The sequence below is a fragment of the Medicago sativa genome, chromosome 1 (assembly GCF_051527215.1).
Source record: "Medicago sativa cultivar Bolivia chromosome 1, Bolivia_mono, whole genome shotgun sequence".
In the NCBI taxonomy this organism is placed as follows: Eukaryota; Viridiplantae; Streptophyta; class Magnoliopsida; order Fabales; family Fabaceae; genus Medicago; species Medicago sativa.
The window spans coordinates 29,703,605-29,731,097 of NC_140749.1; the positions used below are offsets into that span (position 1 = coordinate 29,703,605).

The window sequence follows — 27,493 nt, forward strand, 5'->3', positions numbered from 1 at the left end:
GTTTTAGACCATACATAGATTTGTCTAACTTACATACTTTGCTTTCCTGTCCATGGACTACAAAACCTTCAGGTTGTTCCATATAGATTTCTTCTTCCAACTCACCATTCAAAAAAGCAGTTTTCACATCCATTTGGTGTACTATCAAGTTATGAACAGCAGCCATGGAAATTAGTACCCTTATGGATGTGATTCGAGTAACTGGTGAGTAGGTATCGAAAAAATCTATATTTTCTCTTTGTCTGAAACCTTTGGCTACAAGGCGTGCCTTGTATTTGTCAACAGTTCCATCAGGTTTCAGTTTCTTTTTCAAAATCCATTTACAACCTATTGGTTTGCAGCCTGGAGGCAGTTCAGTCAAGTGCCAAGTATCATTAGACTGTAGAGAATCCATTTCATCATTTATGGCTTCTTGCCATAAGTCTGCATCCAAGGAAGACAAGGCTTCTTTGAGATTTGATGGATCCTCTTCTAATGTATTGACCACATATTCAGGTCCATACTCTTTAGCAGTTCTTGCTCTCTTACTTCTTCGAAGTTCTGTAACATTAGTTATGATGTTTTCATCACTATTTCTGATTACTGGATTGTGATCAGGTGTAGTGTTCATGTTTGCGCCCCCACTATTACCCCCACTATCTCTTGATAGAAAGGGAAATTTCGTTTCATAGAAATCGGCGTCATTTGATTCTATGATCACCTTAGCCTTTAGGTCATAAAACCTATATGCTTTACTGTTCAAGGCATACCCAATGAATACACATTCATAGGCTCTACTTGCAAGTTTGACTCTCTTGGGATTAGGAATCCTTACATAGGCTAAACAGCCCCATGTTCGAATGTAAGACAAATTAGGTTGTCTTTTCTTCAAAATTTCATAAGGAGAAATTTTGTTCTTAGTTTTAGGTACTCTATTTAGCACGTAACTAACAGTTAATAAAATTTCCCCCCACCAATGAGGCGCTGCACCAGAATTAAGCATGATGGCAACTACTAATTCGGTAAAGGTTCTATTTTTTCTTTCCGCTTTACCGTTCATCTCAGGAGAGTAAGGTGCAGTTGTTTCATGAATGATTCCGTGCTCTTTATAATACTCATTGGATGTGTGTGATAAATATTCAGTGCCTCTGTCACTACGATAGCGCTTGATTCTTTTATTGAATTGAGTTTCAATTTCTTTGACAAAATTTTTAAACATATCAAGCGCATCACTTTTGTTTTTCATTAAATACACATAAGTGTAATCAGAGCAATCATCGATAAAAGTTATAAAGTATCTTTGCCCGTTTCTAGTCAAGTTACCATCAAGTTCGCATATATCAGAATGTACTAATTCAAATGGTTCGGTTTCTCTTATTACCGATTTATGAGATCCTTTTGTTATTTTTGCTTGACTACAAAATTGACATTTTTCAAATTCATTCAAAGATAACTTAGGAATTAAACCGAGATTGCTCATATTAGAAATGATTCGTTTATTAACGTGACAGAGTCGTGCATGCCAAATATTAAAATCACACAACATATAAGCAGAAGGAGAAATTTTCTTCATAAGATTCAACTTAAACATACCATCAGTAGCATACCCTTTCCCAACAAAAACCATATCCTTAGTAATAGAGTACATATCACATGCTATGATTTGTTCAAAACCAGCCTTATTCAGTAAAAAACCAGAAACTAAATTCTTCCTAATTCTAGGAGTGTGCAGCACATCCTTCAATATGAGAGTCTTCCCGGAGGTGAATTTCAGCTCCACATCTCCGGTTCCAGCAACTTCAGTGGTGTGAGAATCTCCCAACAGCACCTTCTGATCTTCAGCGGCAGTGTATGTCTTGAACATAGCACGTTCATAACAGACATGGCGAGATGCACCAGTGTCTATCCACCAACCATCAGATCCACCCACCATGTTGATTTCAGTTATCATTGCAGTATACGGCTGCTCCTCATTTGTTGTCAAGTGAGCCTGAGCTTGAGCCGGTCGAGTGGATGGGTTTCTACACTTTCGTGCCATATGACCTGGTTGTCCGCAATTGTAGCAATTAAACGGTTGAGCAGGGTCATTCTTTGATGGTTGAGCTCTTGGGACCTTTTGTGGGTTCCCATTCTTATTCCGATTGGAATTCTTATTTGCAGGACGATTCTGATTCTTAAATTGTTTGCCAGCATGCTTCAGAACAGCACCCACAGATTTCTTTTTAGTGTTGCTGTTCGAGACAGCAAACACCTCTTCATTCAGTTCTTGTTTTCTTGCCTCTTCTTCAATACGAAGTCGAGTAATCAGACTTTCAAGAGAAAACTCCTTAGTCTTATGCCTAAGGGCATTCTTGAAGTCCTTCCAAGCAGGGGGCAGTTTATCAATTATCACAGCAATCTGAAACTGCTCAGGTAATTGAATTCCTTCAACAAAAATCTCATGAGCTATATTCTGAAGCTCCTGAGATTGTTCTTCGACAGATTTCTCGTCGTTCATCTTATAGTTTAGGTACCGGCTCACAGCAAATTTCTTTGAGCCAGCCTCTTCAGTGTTATATTTATTCTGAAGAGCATCCCAAACATCCTTAGCTGTCTTATGAATCAGATGCAGATCATATAGATGATCCGCAAGACAGTTCAATATGTAATTCTTGCACAGGTAATCCTCTTCTTTCCAGAGGAGTATATCCTTTTCAGCCTGTTTCACCTTTTCCGCATGTTCGGCAGTAAGCCTTTCCAACTCAGCATTTGCTGCAGATATAGAAGCATCTGTAGCCACTGCTGTCTTACCGTTACTAGTCGTTTCCATAGGAACCGACATCGATGGTATCACGGGTATGTTATCCTTCAAGACGTGGGCAACCTTTTTCGTAGTTAGAAAAAACATCATCTTTGTTTGCCAACGCTTGAAGTTACTACCGTGAAACTTAAACGGTTTGTTGAAATCGACAGCTGTTCCAGATACAGTAATTTCGTTGTTGGTATTCATGGTTTCAGAAACGTCTTAAAATTGTTGTGTTTTCGATTTAAAAATTATACCGAACGAAATTACTGGGTGAGTCACGACCAGATCGCTTTCTTTAAGACGTTTCGCGGCACTACCTTAGTTTGTGCAAGGTAGACTATCAACCACGCCGTCTCCAGGATAAAACAGCCCAGATCACTGTTACGAGTATATACTGCACAGTATATAGTCGCTCGAGAATTACACCTCAAAGTATGGTTCAATCGTATGATCGAAGCCACTCGATACGGTACGTAGCCGCTCTATTCGAAACCGATGGGACAGAAAGGAGTAGAAGAAGAAGAACGATTTAAAATCGAAGGGAGAAGAGAGAAAATCGCACAGGAAGCATCAACTGTGAGATTTTGGTGTGAAGAATGAGTGGGGGGAGCTCTCCTTTTATAGGCAGAGTTCGCGAGAATTACTTGGGGATTAAGTTTGCTTAATCCTTAAGCAAACGCGTTTTACGCGTGACTTGGGGATTAAGTTTGCTTAATCCTTAAGCAATGCAAACGCGTTTTCTTTAATTGGAAATATCCGGAAGTTTCTGGATACTGGTTTGGATCGGGTCGAAATGTAACACATTAATTTGTTACGCGAACGCTTTCGTATAATGAAAAATTAATTAATTAATTTAACATTTTCAAGTGACAAAAAAATATATATCAATTTTCCAACCCACGACCCAAGCCCGGCCGGACGGACGGCGGCGTCGCCGCGCGTGTGATATATGTATTTTGTAAGCGTTCACCCGTTCACAAAAATGGGTACCCCAAGGGCACACCCTTGGAGGTCACCCCACCCTTATATAAACACTTACTAGTTGGGGTGACTCTCCAATGTGGGACATTTTTAAGTCACATACCCACACACTAGTTTCTCATAGTGTTTTCTTTCTTTCCAATTTTTTCACTAGACTTTAACTAGTGTTCCAACATTAGCATACATTATCCCTATCAATTGAGATATGTTTTGTGTTCATGGTCATGCTTTAGACATCTAGTTATTGGGATTATTCAGGTCTCAATTTAGCTCCAAATTATTTATATTATATAATATATGCTCAATGTTCGTGTCAAGAATTGTAAAATACTAGTGTAATATGGTTAACCAAATTTGAAACAAACAATGAATCCAACCGTTTTTATCATCTCTTTTGCTTAAAAAATGGACTGTAAATACGAAAACGTGTATTGCATGAATCCAACAGACGATTTAGAATAATAAAATCCCAGCGTGGATTGCATGAATCCTTACGTTATCCAACACACGATTTAGATGGGTGGTTTATGTTAATCTCAATCTTTTTTATAAAAACTGCTTCTATCTATTTCAATTTTCAACCAATTATGCTTTGTAGGTGCTTTATATTTATAAATATATTTTTCCTTCAAAAAACATTAATAAATTTCTTATATCAACAGTCACCACACAACAAATTACAATTGATAAGTGTGATGTCCATATTTTCTATACATATAGTTTCATTTTGGTGTCACACATTTACCTATCACTTATCATAATAAACACATATTGTTTAACCATTTTGATTGCTCAAATAATAGTTAAGTTCCACACAGTATATGTGTGTGTGTGAGACACGTAAAATATATATCTTATGACAAAACAAAAAATATACTCCCTCCGTTTCAAAATGAGTGTCGTTTTAGCTAAAAAAAATTGTTTCAAAATGAATGTCGCTTTTTGTTTTCAATGCAATAATAACTTTTTCTTTTCAATTGTACCCTTCAATTAATATTATGTTACACTACTTCCAAAGTATTATTTTTTCTTTAATGAAAAACAAATCAATAGTTGATTAGGATAATTTGGTAAAATTGCTATGACATTTGACTACTTTATTCTATTCCTTAATCTGTGTGCAATTGGCTAAAGCGACACTCATTTTGAAACGCAAGGAGTAATATTTAAAATATATAATTGTTAATTAATTTTTTTTGAGCGAAATTGTTAATTAATTTTAAAAAGGCTTTACGTAACAATTCACATGCCTCCAAACACGTTGGACCGACCTTGCTTACAATTCAGTTTTATAATAATAATTGTATATAACAAAAAAAAAAAAAAAATTGGACCTGTTTCTTTGATGTAATCAAATGATCATATGAATCCTGTAACCACCACATTCATTTTTCTATATATATACTGTACGTATATTTTGTGGGGATGCTGGAATATGGAACATAAGTTTTATACCACAAATTAAATCAATGCTTTGCTTGAAATATTCTGTGTCACTAGGGAAAGAATTGGTAGTTTATAATTTTTCTCAAATAAAAATGTATCTTCGCAAGATGAGGTCAACTCTGCTTCACAAGATATGTTTTATTTATTTTAACATTATTAACATTAAAATGAAAAATAGTAATGAAAAATCAAGCATTATATGGGAACAATGTTTTTTCCACTACCCTTTTTGAATGTTGACTCCCTGGTGAGACGTTTGGATCTTCTAGGTCCACACAGTGTTGACTTGATTTCTTTCCTGTGATCGTTGTTTGAGCAGGTGTATACATTCAATTTTTAATTATTCTCATGATACAAATATGTATCCAACACAAAATACATTAGTCGAATACGAATATATGGGCAGCAAAAATCTCCTTTCAGAATATTGCTTTTGAACCCACCAAAAATAAATAAAATTGAACTAAGACCAACTTAGAAATTCAACCAAATTAAACAAATTTGAAAGATTTAGTATATGGTATGTGGCAAATTTTCAAGAAAGGGTGAGTAATTTTTTTTAGAGGTGTCACATAGACACAATTTAAGGTTAATTCAAGTTTTTATTTTTTTTTTACATAGATAATTAGATTTATACATGTTTTTGCGCAATTCAGGGAAGATTGCAATGTCGTGAGGATTTTTTTTTTTAGATAGACGAAATGTCAATAACTATTAAAAACCCTCACACACACAGATGTAGGAGTTGGGGTTGGAACCCCAATCATGATGCGGATATAAAGTTCATTTTTTTTTGGCAAGTAACTTAATGACTAGATATTTACCGTATACTATAAGGTGAATAAATTGGGTGTTCGAGGTTTGAACCTCACCGCATAATATTACATGCAATGTCTCTACCAATTGATCTAAGCCTATAGAGCCATAAAGTTGATTTTCTGTTGTACACAAAAGTCTCTTATAATAATGCAACATAATGAAAGGAAGAAACAAATGGGAGGTCCGAACACCAACCTTGGCTAACTCGAGGCTTTTGATATGCGAACCTTGATACTGATATTGTCAATTTACATATGGATGGTTATGATTTCAATTGGTTCAAGAGCTTAGGTACCAATCAACATCACTGTTGAAGGTAATGACATGTTGCAACACTGTTTTCTTTTGAAGAGTTTAAAGACGGGACATTTTCTATGCAGGCTGACAAATGTCTAGGCCCAGGCGGCTTTAACCCGAGTTTCTACCAACAATTTTGGGATATGTGTCGACAAGATGTGTACAAAGCTGGATGTGAATGGTTAGCAAATCATTCTTGACTCATGTAAATTTAACCAACATTACCTCTTCTCTAAAAGGCGACACCCAAGTTTCAATGAAAGATTGGCGGTTGATATATAGCACTATGTAATGTTGTGTACAAGATAGTGACAAAGGTCCTTGAAAATTACCTCAAACAAGTGTTGGACAAATATATCTCCATTAATCAATCAGCTTGCGTTCTGGGACAATCAATTTTGCACAATGCAATGGTGGTCATTGAACTTGTGCATTATATAAATACCAAGGCTAAGGCTAAGTAGGTGATGTGACTCTCAAATTAGTCGATTATCGATTGGACTATGACTATCTTCGTGAGATTATGTTGAAAATGGGATTAACATCAAGTTGGGTCATCTATGCCATGGTATATATTGAAACGGTGGATTACTCTCTATTGGTGAATGGGGCTCAAGTAAGTCATATTGTCTCAGGCTACGGCCTTTGCCAAGGCGACCCTCTCTTGCCATACCTCTTCATCCTTTCTTTTGAAGTCTTATCCTCTTTGATATGTGACGTGAACCAACGCAATGATATTCAAGGTACTATTATTTGCACTGAGGCACCATCCATATCTCACTTGTTGTTTGCAGATGATTCCTTTATATTTTTTAAGCTTGTGAAAGAGATGAGGTAACCATGAAGAGCATCCCAGCTATGTATGAACATGCTTCTGATCAAGAAATCAATATGCAGAAGTATGAGCTTAGTTGTAGTATGAATAAGTCAGATGAGATGCGAGACGTAATTACAAAACATACTCGGTGTTCAACAGGTGCTCGGTACTAGCAAGTACCCCAACTTGACTTCGATGATAAGAATGGGCAATAAAGCTACCTTCAAATATGTGAGAGACCAAATCTGGAATAAAATTAACTCATGGAGTAGTAGGTGTCTTTCTTAAGCTAGTAAAGAAATCCTCATTAAATTGGTCCTGCAACCTATATCATCATATGTGATGAGTGTTTCCCTTCTCTTATGCACACTTACAATTGAGATTCAGAATATGCTTAATTCTTTTTGGTGGGGGAGTCATATTTCCACGAATTCTAAAGGGTTACATTGGTTATCTTGAGAACAGTTTTCCCCGCCGAAAATTTTTAGTGGCATGGGTTTAAGAGTCTCAAGGATTTCAACATGGCTCCAATTGACAAACAAGATTGGAAATTGATTTCAAATCCGAATGCTTTGATCACCCGACTACAAAAAGCCAGATACTTTCCTCAAGTGATTATTTTAGTGCATATCCATTGGCCATAGCCCAAGGTTCATGTGGTATGGAATTTGGAGTGTAAAGGACATGATTAGGCAAGGATTTTAGTAGAGTATTGAAACCGACGAAAATATACTAGTCTTGAATCAATCTTGGATGCAAATCGCATATAACATTTACCCAGGATCACAGTTATAGCTAGCATGGCCGCATATCAAGTTGATGACTTCATGTTTTATGGTGTAAAACAATGGAACACATGGTTGATAAATTCATTCGTCAACCCTGGTACAACTATTTGTATCCTTCGTACACTGCTTCTCCATCTGTCCAACTTGACACACCTACCTAGAGGTTTCAGAAAGACAATAATTATATGGTTCATATTACTTACACAAACATCATGAATAAGTCTAATTATGTTGTACAACACTGCTTTGCAGGGCATTGGAACCGTATTTACGAAGTGAAGAACTTCATTTCTCTTGTGTACACTTAAAGTGCCCCCCCTCCCAAGTGAAGAATTTCTTTTGGTGCGCATGTCACAATTGCCTACCCACAAGATTACAACTCCAGAGTCATGGTGTTAGTTCTCGGTGTAGTGTGTGGTCTATGTGGACCATGATGAGGACAACACCCATTTGTTCTTTATGTGCAAAAAATGTAACACATGTTGACACTAAACAGGGTTGTGGAACTCTCGTGCAAGTATTTGATCCCATTTTGACATTTCCGTCAAACATCTTTGGGATGCTTCAACATCTTGATAGCCTACAACAACAGGTTTTTGCGGTTGCTTTGTGGAGTATTTGGAAACACCGTAGTATTAAAGTATGGAATGACATGGTTGAGTCAGCCCCCGAAGATATGTGAGCGACCAAGCACGCTGCTCAATAGTTGGATAAATTCACAAGCCATCAAGAATCCAGGGACAGGTCTGACACATCAAAGAGGTGACATTCAGTGGCGCAAACCCAGTCTCAACATATATAAATGCAATGTTGATGGATCTTTCTCCGATGCTTTAAACAAAGTAGGCCTTGACATGTGTATCCACGACGAGGATGGTTGTTTTGTTCTAGGAAAAGCAAAAGGGGTTTCACCGCTTCTAGATGTCGAAATGGGGGAGGGTCCTAGGTTGGTCTTGGAAATGCAATTGGTGTGCGACCTTTAGCATGTCCATATGGATTAAGAGACAGACTCAGTTATTAGTAGATAGTATTTTCAAAGGTAAGAACGGCGTTTTGGGTTTCAACACAATTAATTGTTAATGATTTTCGAGGTTAGAAGTTAAGCTAATGAATTTGCTCATAGTTTATCTAAGGTAGCTCCATGTTTTTCTAGTTTCCATACTTTCATTAGAATTCCATCATGTATCTCTACTTTAATTGTAAATGAAAAACATTGTGTTTTCTCTTGTAAAAAAAAAAAAGAAGATATGAGGCAGAAAGCGGCAGTGACTCATTGTGTATTGGGGAAGAGTTTTTTTAGTCTAAAGTGCATTTTTTTTAATAAAGAAAAATGTATGCGAGTTAGACTTCATGGGCTTACTAAGGTCGCTTACGGGTTAAAGAGCGTTTACCGATGTACTTAAAATCACGCATCAAAGAGATCCTCACATTGACAGCAAGAGTTGAACCCACAATATTGCGAGTAAGTCATCACCATGCCAATTGAACCAAACTTCATTATTATTCTAGTGCACATTTTTGAAGGGTTACTTTAAAATTATATTGATTTCAATATTTATAATTTCATTGATTTTTTTTAATAATATATATATATATATATATATATATATATATATATTGAAAATTCAGTATCCGATACAATGATCGACTAATTTAAATAATCCAATCTCATCGTCCACTTGCATGAGTCTCATTTAAAACTAGAGCAAAGTTCTATTTGAATCAAACCTTAAAAGAGCACATTACAAAATTTCGAGACAACACCACTGTACTAACTCAAGTTTATATTTATCAGCATTCCAACTTGTCATGAAGAAGCTATACAAGAAAGATAAAAATGCCTAAAAATAGAGGTTTGACCAATCAAGTTTTTGTTTCCCATTCAGGGAATAGTGGGTGTGATTTATATTTGAAAGAGTTGGTACTTCTTTTCACGCATAAGATTTATGTGTCTCTTGTGAGCAATTTGTCGTAACACAATAAACAATTTCCTATATTTATACATAATAAGAAAAAACTAAATTTTTTTAAACTTTTACTTTTACAAAAAAAAGTAGTAATTATTTTTATTAATATTTAGGAAAAAATAAACTTACCTCCGTAAGGTTTTTTTTTTAGGGAACCTCCATAAGATTTATCTAAATGCAACTCACACCGTCTGTATATTCATACTCATCACATACCTTCGTCATTGTTTGACTCAATCAAACTTCCCGTCAATTTTATTTTTTAAAGGGTTAACACCTTAATTAGTCTTTGTAATTATTGACAAGGTTTGAAAATAGCCTCTATAAAATACAAACACAAATTTTACTTCTGATACTTTTAGATTCTTTTTTTTTTTTCTTTTTGACTCAGTGACTTTTAGATTCATAGTTAGCAATGTTAAAAAAAATAAAAAATACTGTAATTTGAGCGAGGTCTGAATCGTAGGAATATGAAAATTCATAATAGAGCGTATGATTGATTGATTGACAAACAGAAAACAAACAAAAAAAGAAAAAGAATTGATCGACGCAAAAAAATATTAGGGCAATTTTAATTTTAATTTATTATCATCATCATCATTATTATTACTAGCGAAAAGAAGGACATTCACATGAGTGTCAGTCTTTCCGCTCTTTTTATTGCGTTAACGTTTGAAAATTATGAACAATATTTTTTTATGAAATTTGATTTTGATTAAAACTAAAAAAAATATAAATATTTGTTGCTTTCAAGATATAAAAATCAAACTAATCATGAATATCTATTTCAACGACACCGACAATAATACAATATAACAAAAAATAATAATCTAAATTCTTTTACGTCTTTGACGTTATTACTGAAATCAATTTTTACATTCAAGTGGGGGATTGTTGGAACATGTGTGGAAATTGAGTAAAAAGACTAAACACAAATTCCCACAATGGGTAGAACTAATGTAGTGTGAATTGAAAAAAAAGTGGAAGTCCCACATCGGATAGATCACACATTAGTAGTGTTTATATAGTGGGGTGTACCTGTAACTAATGGGGTACATAATTAAGTGAACGAAGTAAGCACTAAAAAATTATATATTGATATATATTTTATTATTTGAAAATGATAAATTAAATGATTAATTTAATCATTATTAGAAAGTGTTTTCTTAGTCTCCAAGTTTTGCTAAAATATTTTGAAACACAATCTAGAATATTTTGGAATATAATCTGAAATATTTTGGTAGGCAATCTAATATATTTTAGTGCGTGATCTGAAATATATTTTGATAATAATATATTTATGTTCTGAATAATATATTTTTGTACTCAATATGATATATTTTGAGACTTAATTTGAGATATTTTTGTACTAGATCTAATATGAGAATTACTTGCTCCCATAGTTTCTCACTTATTAGTTGTGAACTTTCTCTATAAATAGAGAGCTCACACAGTGCATTCTATTCACCGAAATCCACAGTTGATGCTTCCTGTTCTTTTCCTCTCTTCTCCCTCCTTCGACTTGTGTTGACAAGTCCTTCTCCTTTTTCTACTCCTTCTGTCCCTTCGGAATTAAGAATGTTCTTAAGGCCATAATCCCTATTCGGTTTGTTGTCCTTTCGAAAATAAGAATGGTCTTAAGAGCATAGTCCCTTCAATTATGTATGTCTCTTTAGAATAAATAATGTTTTAAGATCATAGTCCCTTTTTCGGTATAATAAAGATGATCTTAAATATATATCCTTCTTCAATTCTTGGAGATGTTAGATGTTAGAATGGTAGTAATACCATATTTGAGTGGTCATAGTACCATAGTTGGAGAAGTTAAATTTAGAATAGTAGTAACACCATATTTGAGTGGTCATAGTACCATAGTTGGGGAAGTTAAAATTACAATGGTGGTAACACCATATTTGAGTGGTCTCAACACCATAATAGAGTGGTAACAATACCATATTGGTTTCAGTATTAAAGAGTGGTCTTAGTATCATATTAGACGGTGTTATTTCTCGAACGATTATTTACGGTGCAATACTTAATCGAACATGTGAATTGGGTTGTTTTATCCTAGAGGCGCACGGTTGTTAGTCTACCTTGCACAATCTCGGGTAGTGCCGGAAACGTCTTAAAGAAAGCGACCTGGTCATGACTCAACCTGGTAGGACTTCAAGAAGACTCAACATGGTAATATCTTCGGTGGTGATTTCGATTTTATTAAAAAGGTACGTTTCTGAACCCGAAAAACAACATAGGCTATAAATGGTTGTGGCTAGAAATGGTCGTGAGTTTGCTGCCTTTTGACAGTAGATTGTGAGGTGATTGGAATCCTTAACGTGTTGGCGTTAGATTCACTCACCGTAGAGATCTTGATTTGATGCGCATCTGTCTACACGTTTATTGTGCTCGTGGTGCCCAGTCTCGTTGATTGACCATCCCACGATATGGCTATCAATGGTTTTGGGTTGCTTTGTGTTGATTTGGCTTAAAAGAGTGTTGATGCCTATTGTTATTGTTGTTAACAGGGGTTGTTGGAACATGAATTTGACCGTGTTGCCGATCGGTTCATTCGCCGTATCGATCCAAATGAAGACTCACACAAATCTGTTATGATCCATTAAATTCGTTTTGTTTAATAAATTGTTGGGGTACAAATTATTTGGGACTCGAAAGAGTCGTTAATACTTGCTGCTAATGGAGCAGGGAGTTGAAGGTACGTGATCCGTTCTGTGTTGACGGTCGGTTCATTCGCCAACTTATAGACCCAGTTGATGCTCGCAAACATCGTTTGTTATAATTGACCAGGGTTGAATAAAGTGCACTACAATTATTGGTTGTATTTCCCTTTAGGGTTCATGCACTTGATTCACTGGGTCAGGTTTTTTGTCGCCCAGTTTTTATGTATTTTTTTATTTTTTTAATAATATATATGAGCACTTGACAATCTACAATTATTGTTTGTATTTCCCTTTAGGGTTCATGCACTTGGATTCACTGGGTCAGGTTTTTTGTCCCCCAGTTTTTATGTATTTTTTCCTTCTTTTTTTTAATAATATATATGAGCAGTTAACAATTGTAGGATTAGGGTGGGGTGTCAACTTCATTGGGACGCCCTCTATTCTTTACATGTCATTTTGCCTTTGTTTATAAAAAAAAAAAATCTTACTCTACCACTAATTACATTTTTGTGTTTATATTTCATCAAATGACTTTTCAATTTATTTTAAACAAATAAAGAGTGTTATACCCTAATTTTGGACCTAAAAATACTTGATCAAAATGTTTTCCATCTCTAATATGGTCTTTGACCTTTTAGAAGATTGCCATCTTGCTATTGTTTTACACTACTTTACCTCCCAATTTAGCTTTAAAAATCTTTTCAACTGTGTATTTGTCCATGTTTTCTTACACATCAAGTCATTTGAAATTGTCTCTAGTCAATTGCATCTTTCTCTGCATTTTATTTCAATATTATTTGCAAAAACTCATGAAAAAGGGCATTTTAGTCATTTCATACATTCAAACTCATTTTAGTCCTTGAAAATTGTCTCTGAGTCCTTTCAATTGGTTTGAATAAATTCTTATTTAGTTCCATGTCAGAATCCATTTCAAAACTACATTTGAGTCATTTTGAGTCAGTTTAGCCCCCAAGGGCATTTCAGTCATTTCATGCATTCAAATTCATTTTAATCCCTGAAAATTGTCTCTGAGTCTTTTCAATTGGTTTGTATAAGTCCTTGCTTTAATTCATGTCAAAATTCATTTCAAAAATTGCATCTGAGTCATTTTGAGTCAGTTTAGTCCCTAGGGGCATTTTGGTCATTACACATGAAATTTTGACAGAGAGAGGTTACTTTGAAGTACCTCATTTATGTAGTTGGTTCATTTTAGTCCTTTTGTTGATTTTATTTTTGGTTTCACTTTACGTTACTTTCAAAATTACTTTCAAAATTACCTTTTTGGTTAATTACAGTTTAGTCCTTTAAGTTTAGTTAATTGCAGATTAGTCCTTTTTGTACAAGTCCTTTTGTCCAGGCGCCACATGGCATCATTCTACTGGTTCAGGTCCATCCACATCAGCTATAAATAGCCCAGTCATAGTCAAGGGTCAGAGGACCATTCATTCAACGCCAACTCATCACAAACACATTCCCATTTCCATTTTCCAGAAAAAACGAATCAAACCACCAAATTCACATGAACTTTACGAAGAACACATGAATCCAGAAACCCTAACCGTTTCAATTTCGCCTAATTCTCAGCAATTCATCACAGAATCTCTCAATTCTCATCATCATCAACAATGACACAACACCACATAATACTCAACAACTCCGAAATCACCAGAAAAGCTCAAGAAGGTTCGCGAAAGTGAGAAGAGGAAGAAGAGGGAAGAAGAGGATCAAGGTGTTCCATCGTCTTCTCCCTTTTTTCCTCCGTTTTCAACGAGGTAAGTTCTTAGTTCCTCTTCCTCCGTCGTTTTTTTTTTCGCAAAGTCGAATATCTAGGTCTCGTACTTGTTCACCATTCATGGATCAGCGTAGATCGAGGGTTTTGTGAGTGTTTATTTCCAAAATTTGTCTTAAAAAATTCAAATGACTTCGAAACCGTAAAGATCTCCGTCGATCTACGCCGATCTATACTTTCCTAGCGTTGGTGAGGTTCGAATTGACGTTTAACTTCAAAATCCGAGCGTCTTGGTGTTTGTTTGGCTTAGATTCGTAGGGTTAGGGTTTGAAGAACGTTTGTGTTCATCGGAGACGATGAAGTTTCCGGCGGAACTTTCCAGTTTCCGGCCAGGCTTCATCATCTCCGACATGTTGTGTCTGGAGAGAGCTAGAGTGAGAGGGAGAGAGCTTTAGAGAGAGAAATGAAGGTTGAAAATGGAAAAACCGGCCTCTTTTGCTTTTATATAGGCGTGAACCAGACCGGTTCGTTCGAACCAGTCTGGTTCACCTCTAGACCAGCTTTCTTGCAACTTGCACCGTTTGATTTGCCTTGTGATGACGTGTACGTTTCAGATTCAATGTTACAGTGTGCCTGCCTTGGGATGTTGTGTGCCACGCGCTATGAACCATTAGATCTAGGTTAAAATTGATCTGGATCAATCCAATGCCTCTGAGGCACTTGGATGATCCAGAATCCGTTTCCCCTTTGGGCTTGGGCCTAATCTTCCTACAGCTTTCGTTTTGCTCTTGTTTCTTGCTATTTTGACACTATAAGTTGTTGTTTACACCACTGCTAGCCTAAAAAACTTTGATAAAATCCTAGAAAAATTCCTATGTGTTTTCAATGTGTTTTTTGATATATTTGTGATTGTTTTACAAGTTAAAAATTGATAAAAAAATATATATAATATCACTTGTAATTTGTTTGTCTTTCTGGTTAAAATTCTTGTGAATTCTTGCTATGTTTTGATGTGATATTTTGTCAAATTGATATTTATACTTGATGTACAATTTTGTGATATGTTTGCCTCTGATTTATGTCCCTTTTTACTGTTTGTGAATGCAATTTGTTGATTTCTTGTGTTGCAAGCTATGTGGACATTGTTTGTGAAAATAAAAGTGCCAAATGTGTCTAAAAATATATCCTAATTCTTGGCTTGAATGTGTTCTTATAATTCTCATATTATTGATGGTAATGAGACCTTTGGAAAATTGTCATGATATGAGGGTTATAGGTTATATACTTGTCCAAAAGTTATGATAAATTTTAAGCCTATTTTGCCACTTTTATGTTAAGAATTTTGTTACTTTTTGTCAAGTTTTTTTAGTATTTCTTTTGTTTACAATTTCTACTCTATTATGCATTATGCTACTAACCATCTCATTTCATGTTTTCATGCATTCCATAAGCATCTTCCATCCCTTGGTTTTAGTTTTATTTCTTGCACTTTAATTTCCATATCAAGGCTTAGCATGTATCACCTAGGAATTTTGTAATTTCTTTTATGCAATTTAAATTCTTGCAAGACCATAGAATGTAAACTAGGGCATATGTAAAGGACAATGGACTCTAATGATGTACACCGACACAAGCACCGACACATGCACACACATCACATGGATATTTTAGATGTATGTTTAGGGAATGTATGCTTTAGATGTATGCTTAGGAATCATGATACTTAGAAAAATTCTCTTTTCCCAAAAAAATATGAACAACTTCACTCAAATGATTTTCCAAATAAACCTTGGGATCAAAATCCCATTGATTTTTCCCTTTATTTTTCTTAAATAAAATCTTAATGAACTTTAATCATACTTAGACTTCTTCTGCAAAATAACTAATTCCACCTCACATTTTCCAAATCTTATGCCTTTGAGGCCTCTCCCTCTTATTCTTCGAAATTTCATTTTCAAAATTAAAATCAACCAACAAAAACAAAAACATTTTTTGGAAGAGAACTACGGTGGATTTGATCCCTTAAAAGGGTACGTAGGCAAGGAACCAATATTCCTTCAATTCAAATAAAATAAAAATTCAAACACATCTTTTCTCCCTCCAATTCTTGACTTAGTAAACTCTTAGGTGTAAATATCATTTTTCAAATAGCATTTAAAAATAAAGCGCGCGCGTAGAAAGTAAAGACGGTTCCTATAGGATACTATAGTCGTTATGGGTGCCTAACACCTTCCCGTAGCGAAAACAACTCCTGGACCTCGATTCTCAAGGGTTTTGCTTATTTTTCCCTTCCCAAGAAAAAATGAGATATCAAAGGTTAAAAAGGTTCAAACTTAATCAATGTTTGACACCCGAAAAACCAAGATAAAACAAAGAGTATATTTTTGAAAAAAAACATAGAGAATGGTTAGTATTTATCAATACCAAAAAGACATTAACTGACGTTGATTATTCATCTTAAATGTCTTTAATGTTAAAATTTAAATTGATAGTTAATGTGGTTAAATACATTGATGTATTTTTAATTATCAATGTAATGGCAATTAATATTATTTTATTTACTTATTGAGACCTACCATGATTTAAGCCAATAAAAAAGTGAATGTTAGAGAGAGTGTTGAAAAAAGAGTGTTGCTAGCATTACTCTTACTTATAATTACATTTATGTTAATATTAAATTATTTATCATTTATCCTGATTGTAAAAAAAAAAAATTATTTATCCTGATTTTTTGGAATGACTGTGATGTAGAATTCCATGAGATGTGGACAATCTTAGAAATATTTCTCTTGCAAAAATTAGTTTTTTAAATTATTCCCAAATGTAATATATAAATAGATAAATAGATATATACATTCTCTCTCCGTTCCAAATTGTAAGTTAAAAAACTCACTTTCTTTGTCACAAAGTGTAAGTAAAAAGACAAACTTTAATCCTATTTAATCTTTTTTTTTTAAAGACAAATTTGCTCATGATAGAAAAACCGTTTTTAAAAAACTATCTTTTCCAAGAAAAACTTTTGCTTATTCTTATGAAATTAAATGCAAATTACATTCAATCTTTTCTTTCTTTCATTTTCTCCATAATCAATAGCCAATGAAAATTTTCTATACATCTTCCCATGAAACTTATTTCAAAGAAAACACAAAACTATACTCCAAATTATTGTGTTTTAGTTTTCTTAATAAGTGTGATTTGAATTTTTTTGCTTACAATTTGGGATGGAGGGAATATATATATATATATATATATATATATATATATATATATATATATATATTGTCTGGTGAGGAACTGATGGAGGCAATGATTGAGGAAAGTGCTCCAGTACGGTTGCGACGAAGTCTTCACGGTGGAACAAAAAGTGCATGCAAACACGTTAACACTTTAACAAGTTAGTGTAGGAAATGAGATGAAATGTGTGGGAAAAATGAATCATACCTTGGGGTGAAGACAAGTCACCCTTATATAGACGTGTGTGAGAACAACTGTCTCCACGAAGCGCCGAACCTCATCAAGAGGCCGTTAGAAGACACATGTACGGTGTATGATGCACAGGGGCATGCTTAGGTAGGGTGACGTGCACCAGAGTTAGATTGTTCGTCCAAGTGACGTGCGTTGATCTGGCATGCTCCTTCTCCACATGTCAGCGTTGGATTGACCTTTTAGCCTATCCAAAACAATATATATAAATATAGATGGAATTTAATTAGAATGGTCTATCATTGCACAATTATTTTACACATACGGTCAATTTAATTAGTATTGTGATGTTAATTAATAGGGTTAATAGGCTTTTACCCCCCTGTAATATAGGTGACTTTTGGTTTTGCCCCATAGGAAATTTTTTTTTTTAGATTCCGTCCTCGTAAAATGAAGATTCTTTGGTTTTGCCCCCTGACCCCAATGAGTCAGCAGAATCTCCTATGTGGCACGCTGCGTCAGCAGATTCTGCTGACGTGGCGCGCTGACTGTATAATTATTTTTATTTTTTATTTTTTTATTGGGGTACACGTGGCATTTTTTATTTTTTTTTAAAAAAATATTTAAAAAATTGAAAAATTAATAAAAAAATTAAAAAATTCTGGAAAAATGAAAAATTAATAAAAAATTGAAAAAAAATTAAAAAATTCAGGAAAAATGAAAAATTAATAAAAAAATTGAAAAAAATATTAAAAAATTCTGGAAAATTGAAAAATTAATAAAAAAATTGAAAAAAAATATTAAAAAATTCTGGAAAATTGAAAAATTAATAAAAAAATTTAATAAATTAAAAATTCTTGAAAATCGAAAAATTAATAAAAAATCTGGAAAAAATGAAAAATTAATAAAAAAACTGTAAAAAATATTAAAAAATGAAAAATAATCTAATAAAATGAAAAATAATGAAAAAATTCTGGAAAAAATTCTTGAAAATATTTAAAAAAATTCGAAATTTTCAAAAAAATTAAAAAGATTAATCATTTTTAAAAAATGAAATTTTTGAATTTTTCATTCGTATTTTTCGAAATTTTGTTTTCAACAATGTCTACTACATTCGTTGATTCATGTGTTCTATTATCGCCCATTATTTCCCCTTTTCTCGACCATTTAAAAATTACAACTAATTAGTATTTCCTGGAATTTTGCCGGTTGTTCTTCTATCGGGTGCAATATCGAACTCTATTAATCTAGCTTTCTCATTCACTAATGTTATGACATGTTGGTTCGTTTTATTTCAATTGCATGTCTTCAAATTTAAACTGGACCTAATACAACCATACAAAACTAAATTTTAAAGTGATGAATGCATATATACTAATCAAAATTTTGAAAAATACAAATGAAAATTTCAAAAATTTCATTTTTTTAAAAATGATTAATCTTTTTAATTTTTTTTGAAAATTTCGAATTTTTTTAAATATTTTCCAGAAATTTTTTATTTTCCAAAATTTTTTCATTATTTTTCATTTTATTAGATTATTTTATTTTTTTAATCATTTTTTATTATTATTAATTTTTCCAAAATTTTTAAATTTTTTCAGATACTTTTTTATTTTGATTAATTTTTCCAGATTTCTTTAATTTCTTTAAAAAAAATCCAGAATTTTTTAATATTTTTTACAGTTTTTTTATTAATTTTTCATTTTTCCAGATTTTTTATTAATTTTTCGATTTTCAAGAATTTTTAATTTTTTATTAATTTTTCAATTTTCCAGAATTTTTTAATATATTTTTCAATTTTTTTATTAATTTTTTTATTTTCCAGAATTTTTTATTATTTTTTTTCAATTTTTTTATTAATTTTTCATTTTTCCAGAATTTTTTAATTAATTTTACGATTTTCCAGAATTTTTTAATATTTTTTTTCAATTTTTTTATTAATTTTTCCAGAATTTTTTAATTTTTTTTAAATTTTTTTAATTAATTTTTCAATTTTCCAGAATTTTTTATTTTTTTTTAATATTTTTTTAAAAAAAAATAAAAATGCCACGTGTACCCCAATAAAAAAATAAAAAATAAAAATAATTATACAGTCAGCGCGCCACGTCAGCAGAATCTGCTGACGCAGCGTGCCACATAGGAAATTCTGCTGACTCATTGGGGTCGGGGGCAAAACCAAAGAATCTTCATTTTACGAGGACGGAATATAAAAAAAAATTTCCTAGGGGGCAAAACCAAAAGTCACCTATATTACAGGGGGGTAAAAGCCTATTAACCCTAATTAATACATAGCATACTAATAGGATTACTTTTCTTTGTCAAAAAAAAAAAAATTACTTTTCAAGTTTTTTGTTTTTTCATTAACTATTACGTTGTTTTTTCATTAACTATTACGTTTACGTGCAAGATTTTAACTCTAAATCACACTTGGTAAAATAAAATAAAAAAACTTTTCTAAATTGCAATTTTTCGAAAGAAAAAAAAAAAAAAACAAGGTTGTAAAATTGTTTTCTGTTCCCCCCTATTATTGCATAAGGTAATGTTGAAGGTTGTTATTCCCAGATAGAGCAAGAGCAAGCGGTTTGAATCGAAAATGGATTCTCTAGAGTTATTAGAAAACACCGATTATTTGGATTTTCTTGGCGATTATCCTTTCATCGACCCATCTCCTCCCACTCATTTCCTTTGGTCCAATTCCAATCCAAGGTTTCCCTTTAATTCGACGATTCACTTTTCATTTTGATTCCCAAAAAATGTTTTTTATTTTGCAATTTGCTTATTTTTTTTGGTAATCAACATGATTCATTGTTCATTCTAGTTATTGTAGCAATTCAAGTTCATGATTCATGATTGTTGATTTTGTTTTTAGTTATTATTTTTTGTATGTGATGATTAGAGGTTAATTTTTGGGAAAATTTGGATTGCATGGTTGGATTTATATTTTTTTCATAGACCCTTTTCTGAATTTCAATTTAAATGTTAATTTTTGTTGTCAGATTTTGTTGTATTACTTTGAGTTGGAGGAAGAGTGAAGAATTTTAATTTTTTCAGCTTTTACCATTATCCCTATTGCCCTTTTGTTGATGGCTATGTAGCGCTGTGATCGAAGGCATACCTGGTGTCCTACACCGAACACATATGATTACATTTAATTATGTCTTTTTTCAAATAATTATCGGTGTTGGCGTGTCTGGTGTTCGTGTATGTGTCGCTGCTTCATAGGTTGATGGTAATTAATAGGATTGATTGTTAGTTGGAATTGGTCTAGTTGGGATTGTTATTTTGAATTTGTTGTTGCTTTTCTTCCTACTATTGATTGGAATTTTAGAGTGTGCTTACTTTGAGAAAACATTTTTTTTGTTTTCATTTTCTGTTTTTACTTTGAATTACAAAACTATAGGATTGATGTTTTAGCAGAATTCACATGTTGGATTAAGACAAGACACGTTTGTAGTTAGTTGTTTGTTACTTATGTTTTGTGTGGCAAATATGTCTGATACAACTTGTTCTTCCCCTGAATTTGCTAGTGTGAGCACGGAATTTGACATTTCAAGTAGCGCGGTTGCGTGTCAAGAAGAGAATGCTAGGAAGAGGTATGGAGTGATTTACTTATCTGATAATTTGAGGATGGAATAATTACTGTCTTCAAACTACGCTTTTGATTCTATGTAATCTCCAGTGTTATCAAATAGCGGTTATAATAACACTATAGTGTAGCTTATGTTTTATGCGGTAAATATGTCTGATAGATTTTTTTTGCTTGAATTTGCAAGTTTGAGCGCGGAAACTGACATTCCAAGTGGTGCTGTTGTGTGTCAAGAAGAGAATACCAGGAAGAGGTATCTTTATCTGTTTAATATGAACTGATTTACTTTTTAAAAAATGTGAGGAAGGAATAATTACGGTCTTGGAAAATATGATTTTGATTCTATGTAATCCAGTGTTGTCAAATTTCTGTCATGGTGTTATAGCATAGAGGATTTTATGCTAGCCGCCATGGGGCCACAACACCTATCATTATCTGTTTGCGCATTGGCCGCAACACCATGTTTATATGGCAGATTTTTGGCTGGCTTCCATATTCCACCATCTGCCATCGATAACACTGATGTAGTCTATTTGTTTATAAGATCTATAATTACGTTAAGTATCAAGACAATATAAATTTCAAATCACACATGATATTATATGGCTCTGGTGGAGTCTCAGTTACCTTATTATTTCCGCTAGTTGCAGGTTATTCCTAATAAACGGGTTGATTACCTTTTTTTTTTACGATGGTCTAATGTTGCAATCTTTTGAATCATTTAAGTGTTTAGATTTTTTGATAATTTTCCTTCTGAATTATTTGTAGGGGACGCACTGAATCATGCTACAAGGCAGGAACAAAAGCTTGCCGTGAGAAATTGCGGAGGGAGAAACTCAATGAAAGGCATGTGTGCTTCCATATATTAAACTTATGGTTGATGTCAAAATTAGTCATTTAGAAACTGCTGTTCTAAGCTTTTCATGTATCTGTTATAGCTTTTTCTGGGCATCAATTTTCTAGCTGTGTATAAGGAATGTATACTCTTCCCATAACTTCCAGTTTCTTGTTGCTTCAGAAATTTAGTTCACGTTTTATTCACTTGTATTTTACACTTGAGTTTGTTGCATCTGTTTGATACTATGCTGTATGAAATTTATGAATCTGCCCTTGAAGATACTTGTTAGGCATCAGAAGTCACCAATTGTAAGCATTTTTTATCTCCCTCAAAGGATTTGAATGATGTTTTTTAGCTCAATACAAGCTTTCATATATTACCAATTGTATCATTTATATATTGATAGATTTCTGTTTTTATGTCATTAATGGTTGTAGTTCTTAGATATTCTGAGACACCTAGGCATGAAAGATATGTGTACATGTGTACCATAACGAAACACCTTCTCAGTGTTTTGTATTATGTTTTGCTACTTCATATGACAAAAGGGTGTAGCTTCATCGTGATTGTTTGCTGCAGATTTTGTGATTTGAGTGCTGTTTTGGAACCCGGTAGACCTGTGAGAACAGATAAACCGGCTATACTTGATGATGCTATCAGAGTCTTGAGCCAACTTAAAACTGAAGCTCAGGAACTCAAAGAATCAAATGAAAAATTATTAGAGGAAATAAAATCTTTAAAGGTTAGTATTTTTTTCAACTACCGATGATAGTAATGACTATTGTATATTTCCTTTCTCTTTTTTGCTCTGAAATGTTCGCTTCTTTAGCTACCTCATTCATGAAATCTCCCTCTATGGTTGGAAAAGAAATTGACTTTTATTTAGTGCAACTGCTAGAATATTTATCTTCAAATGAATTTTTTGTATTATCTCTTTTCAACTCTTGTTCATTAGGAAGGCTGATGTTAAGCCTTTTTTCCCATTCAATGCTCAATTCATTCATACGGCCAAAGTTAGTCGGTTTACTGAGTCCTTAGTGTTGAAATGATATGTTTTTAGATCCATACAGTTGATTGATGTAGGAACTAGGAATACACACCTATAAAGCATTAACTTTGGTGGTTCATTCCCATGTGGAGAAAAAACTAGTGAATAGTGATTAGTTGTTTGCAAATTAAGTTAGTGCCTAGTATAAAAAGATAAAAGTTGAAGAGAAAAATATTGATATTGATTGGCATACTGTAAGTTCTACTTTTAATTAAGTTTTATCGACTGTCATGTTAAGTTGTAACTGCATGTGTAAATTTATATTATTTTCTTGCTTCGTCAAATAAAAACACCTAAGGAATTCAAACTCTGAAGATTAGAATTGGAAAATCTATTATTGTATATCTTTTTAAGATCTGCCAAAAAGTATAGAAACACTATTAATTTAGATGGATTAAGCAAGTGGTGATCCTTAAAATCATTCAAGGGTAGTTGCGGACACCAGACACAACATTCACACTGATAATAATTCGAGAAACTGAAATATTGAATGCAACCATGTGTCGGTGTCAGATGTTTACATGTGTCTGACACCTGACATGCCTTACATGTGAAGTGTAGGTGCTACATAATCTAATTGCTTCAAATATATTAATGACTAATCACTAATAGCAAGAATACAGGTGTGGACGAGGCAATTTGTGCTTCAAACTGTTATCTTTATACGTTGTCTCTTTATAACTCCTTTACAGACTGCATGTTGGTTCTTTAACTCCTTCTCAAGGAAGGAAAACGTATCAGGCGTTTTGTATGAATAATGAATTAGATACATACATCAACAGGGACATTGCAATCAATGCTTGAGTGTTAGTCCAAGATTTTATAACATTTTTCTTATCCATGTAGGCAGAGAAAAACGAACTCCGTGAAGAGAAACTTGTTCTGAAAGCTGATAAAGAGAAGATTGAGAAGCAATTGAAAACTATGCCTATTTCCCCTGCAGGTTTTATGCCTCCTCCTCCTCCAATGGCTGCTTATCAAACACCAGTGAACAAAATGGCTGTTTATCCAAACTATGGATATATCCCAATGTGGCATTATCTTCCTCAATCAGCTCGCGATACGTCCCAAGATCATGAGCTCAGGCCTCCTGCTGCTTAATTTCTGCTTGTGTATCTTCCCTTTGGATAATTTTACATTCATCATTTTGGTAACATTGCCCAAGTATTGACATGTAAATTACCATTGCTTTGAATTTTCGGGTTTTTAATATGATAATTTAGGCTTACAATTTCCAACTTATGTTTGTTCAAGTGTTAAATAGATATAGATCTCTCCTTCAATAAAGTCAGTTTTGTGAATAAAATTATAAGGTGTAAAAGTTACCATTGGAAAGTTTTGGAACTTAGCAATAAATTTATATTGAAAATATTATACGGTGTCGTAATTATGAGAAACAATGAGTTTAAAATTATTATTCTCATGTTATTTTTATCATGTGTAATTCCAACTCATTAATATTTAGGATTGATGTTCTAATGGAAAGTCGTGTGTTGCACTTCACCCACCATTTTTAAATCCTAGTTACGTTCATGCACTTCTTATTAGTAAAAAGACTAGAGATACATGATATGTTATTAGGGCACGAATATGAACTCGCAATATCCTTTTTCTCTCACTTATGTTGTGTTTGGAATTGCGGTGGACAGCCACAAAACGCACGTCCAGACTATAGCTAAAATTTCCAGCATCGTAAAAATCACGTTAAAGTGACATTGGGACGCGAGAATTGTGATTTAAACGCCAAACCAAACAGAAGCTCAGTATGCGTAAGTTTTATTGCTAGACTAAAATAAGTGAGTGATAGGGGGGGATTGTGGTAGGAATTTCAAACATATCTCTCTGCGCCCTTTTCAATAAGATAAAATAGAGAAGATTCTTTCACATCATTATCATGGAAAGAATTAAGATGCAAATGCATTTTCATTATCTACCACTTGGGCCAATCAGTCAAAAAGGTTATTTTAACTATTTTCAGTTGCTTTTGTTGGATGCCTTATTCCATATGTTTTAGTGTATACAAATCATTTCAATGAATGTTTTAAAGATATTGGATGCCTTATTCCATATGTTTTAGTGTATACAAATCATTTCAATGAATGTTTTAAAGCATATTATATTGTTGCTGTTGAATGATGCTCATCACTTACCCTTAACATCACTATGTTTGATAGTTTTTAAAGAAGAAATAATTAGGTAATCGTGATTTAGTAGTACCCTGAAGCTTTGCTTCAGCATCAAAAGGTTCTAAGGTGCCACATAATAAGGTAATTTGATTTGATAAGAAACATGTGCCTCTTGCAATACATTGAAATCTTATGTGGGTATGTTGATTGATTCGCCAATTGACTTGATATTTGCAATTGATTTTTTAGAAATTCTACATGTCCCGAAAAATGTTGTCACGCGATTATCACGATGTACTATGATTTCCATAAGAAAAATGCTATTTGTCCCGAGAAAGCATTTCATGACCATATTGCGACCGTGTTAAAGTAAATGTAGCATAAATCCATTTTGTATTCAATCCAACCATGTATTGTGACAGTTGCCAATCTAACCTAACGGTGACAGGCTATTTAGGATAACTTCACGACAAATTGCTTCACTAGAAATAGCAAAGCTCTTTTCATAAAGGCAAAATTTAACCGTTCAAAACTATTCGTGATGGGTTCACGATGATTTCTTTCGCAGTGAATAGCAACTCTCCTTAAAATATCTTGAGATTGACGTTACAAAGCTTGCGAAGTGCATTAGAAATCATCAAAATATTTTTCATGAGATGTAGAAGGAAAACAACTTCATAAGATGTTACACTTCATATGTTGCATCTATGTCATCTCGTTGAGGTGTAGGTTCGTCCTCAGTATAAGAATAAACAAAACCTCTCTTGTCACACAACATGTTAATCAAGCTAAACATGAATTTCAAATATGAACTCCAATGTGAATCCCATGTTCTTTGTAAAGAATCAATTTGATGACTCCCTTTCCCACGTTCAAGCTCAATAATATAAAGTAAATGAGCAATATTTAGAGCATTGTCAACTTTTAATTGACCATTACCCTCTTCGGTCTTAATTATAAGAAGGTTTGCTTCACATTTCCAGACATTTCACTGGATTAAAGTTCTGAGTAGTAAGTCACTTGAGTTGGTATGATGGTGTTGGCTTGAGACATTGGAGCGTGCTCTTCCTCAATATCTCAGGCTCATTTATTCCCAACGACAATTTAGGTGGACTAACTTAACTTAAAAAATCTGAGTAGTATTTAATTGCTTATTGAAAAGAGAATAAAAAATTTGAACTAAAAAATTTGGGTTAAAAATTCAGAATAGTATTTAATTGCTTGATGTATTGTTTGGACATCCTGAAAATTTTGAAAAACAATGAAAATGTTGGAATATGATTTTTTTTACTCCGGGTTATTTAGAAGATAAATTTGAAATTGGGGTAGGGTATAGGTGTAAAGTAGAGATGGGAATAGGCTAGGCCGGCCTACAGGGACCTACGACCTAGCCTACGACAGGCCAGGTCAGGTCAAGCTTTTTTCTTAAACAGAGAAGACCCAAGCTTTTTTAGAAGCCTATTTAGCTTAAAAGGCCAGGCCACATGCCATTCAAAAAGCCTTTTAGAGGTAAATGATCCTCCTTCTATGTAGACCTCTCGACATCTTGAAGTCGTGATTCAACAATTTCGCGCAATATTTTTTACCTCACACCCCAACAATTATACATAAGCATATTTCGGATTATAAAATTCAAATTAGTGAAAAATCATTTTCGATTCTAAAATCCGAAAATCACAGGGCATTTTTGGAAGAAAAAAAAAACATGTCACGCGAGAAATGGGTAGGGTGGGAAAAGTAATATTCAAAATTTCCCAATTTTCAGATAGTAGGCCCAATGTAAAAGTGTAACCCTAAAACTGGTTCAATATATAAACAAACCCTATCACTGTAACTTCAACAAAAGGCATTCAACTTCCTCTTCCACCACAGCCGCTACTGTATCGGCTGTGTCTATCACCTCTTTCACTTTCTTGTTATGATCAGGACATTTGGTCACGGAGAATTCTTTTTCTCGTCAAAGAAGAGTTCTTTTTGGGCAGATATCCCTTCAACATATCCTTCGCAACATGTCCACCACCATAAATTAGCACCTTTGATTGATACATTTGTATAAATTAATTTTTCAAGCGTATATTTTTTTGATTTGTAAATGATTGTTTTAGTGATGGTGAATGCCTTTGAATGATCCATCAACTAAAAATAATTTCTCTCTTCACAAGTTTTAATGTCGTTATTATTAACTTTAT

General features: G+C 33.4%; 1 protein-coding gene across 1 annotated transcript; it reads left to right on the forward strand.

Annotated features, from left to right (window-relative positions):
- The first annotated feature begins 20,235 nt into the window (after nucleotides 1–20,235).
- Nucleotides 20,236–24,416, forward strand: LOC146954133 (transcription factor bHLH104-like). Its single transcript, XM_085714137.1, has 6 exons — nucleotides 20,236–20,412; nucleotides 21,234–21,299; nucleotides 21,480–21,545; nucleotides 22,061–22,138; nucleotides 22,710–22,872; nucleotides 24,025–24,416. Exons 1-6 carry the CDS (start codon nucleotides 20,300–20,302, stop codon nucleotides 24,277–24,279), a joined length of 741 nt encoding a protein of 246 aa, XP_085570263.1. The 5' UTR covers nucleotides 20,236–20,299; the 3' UTR covers nucleotides 24,280–24,416.
- The last annotated feature ends 3,077 nt before the right edge of the window (nucleotides 24,417–27,493 follow it).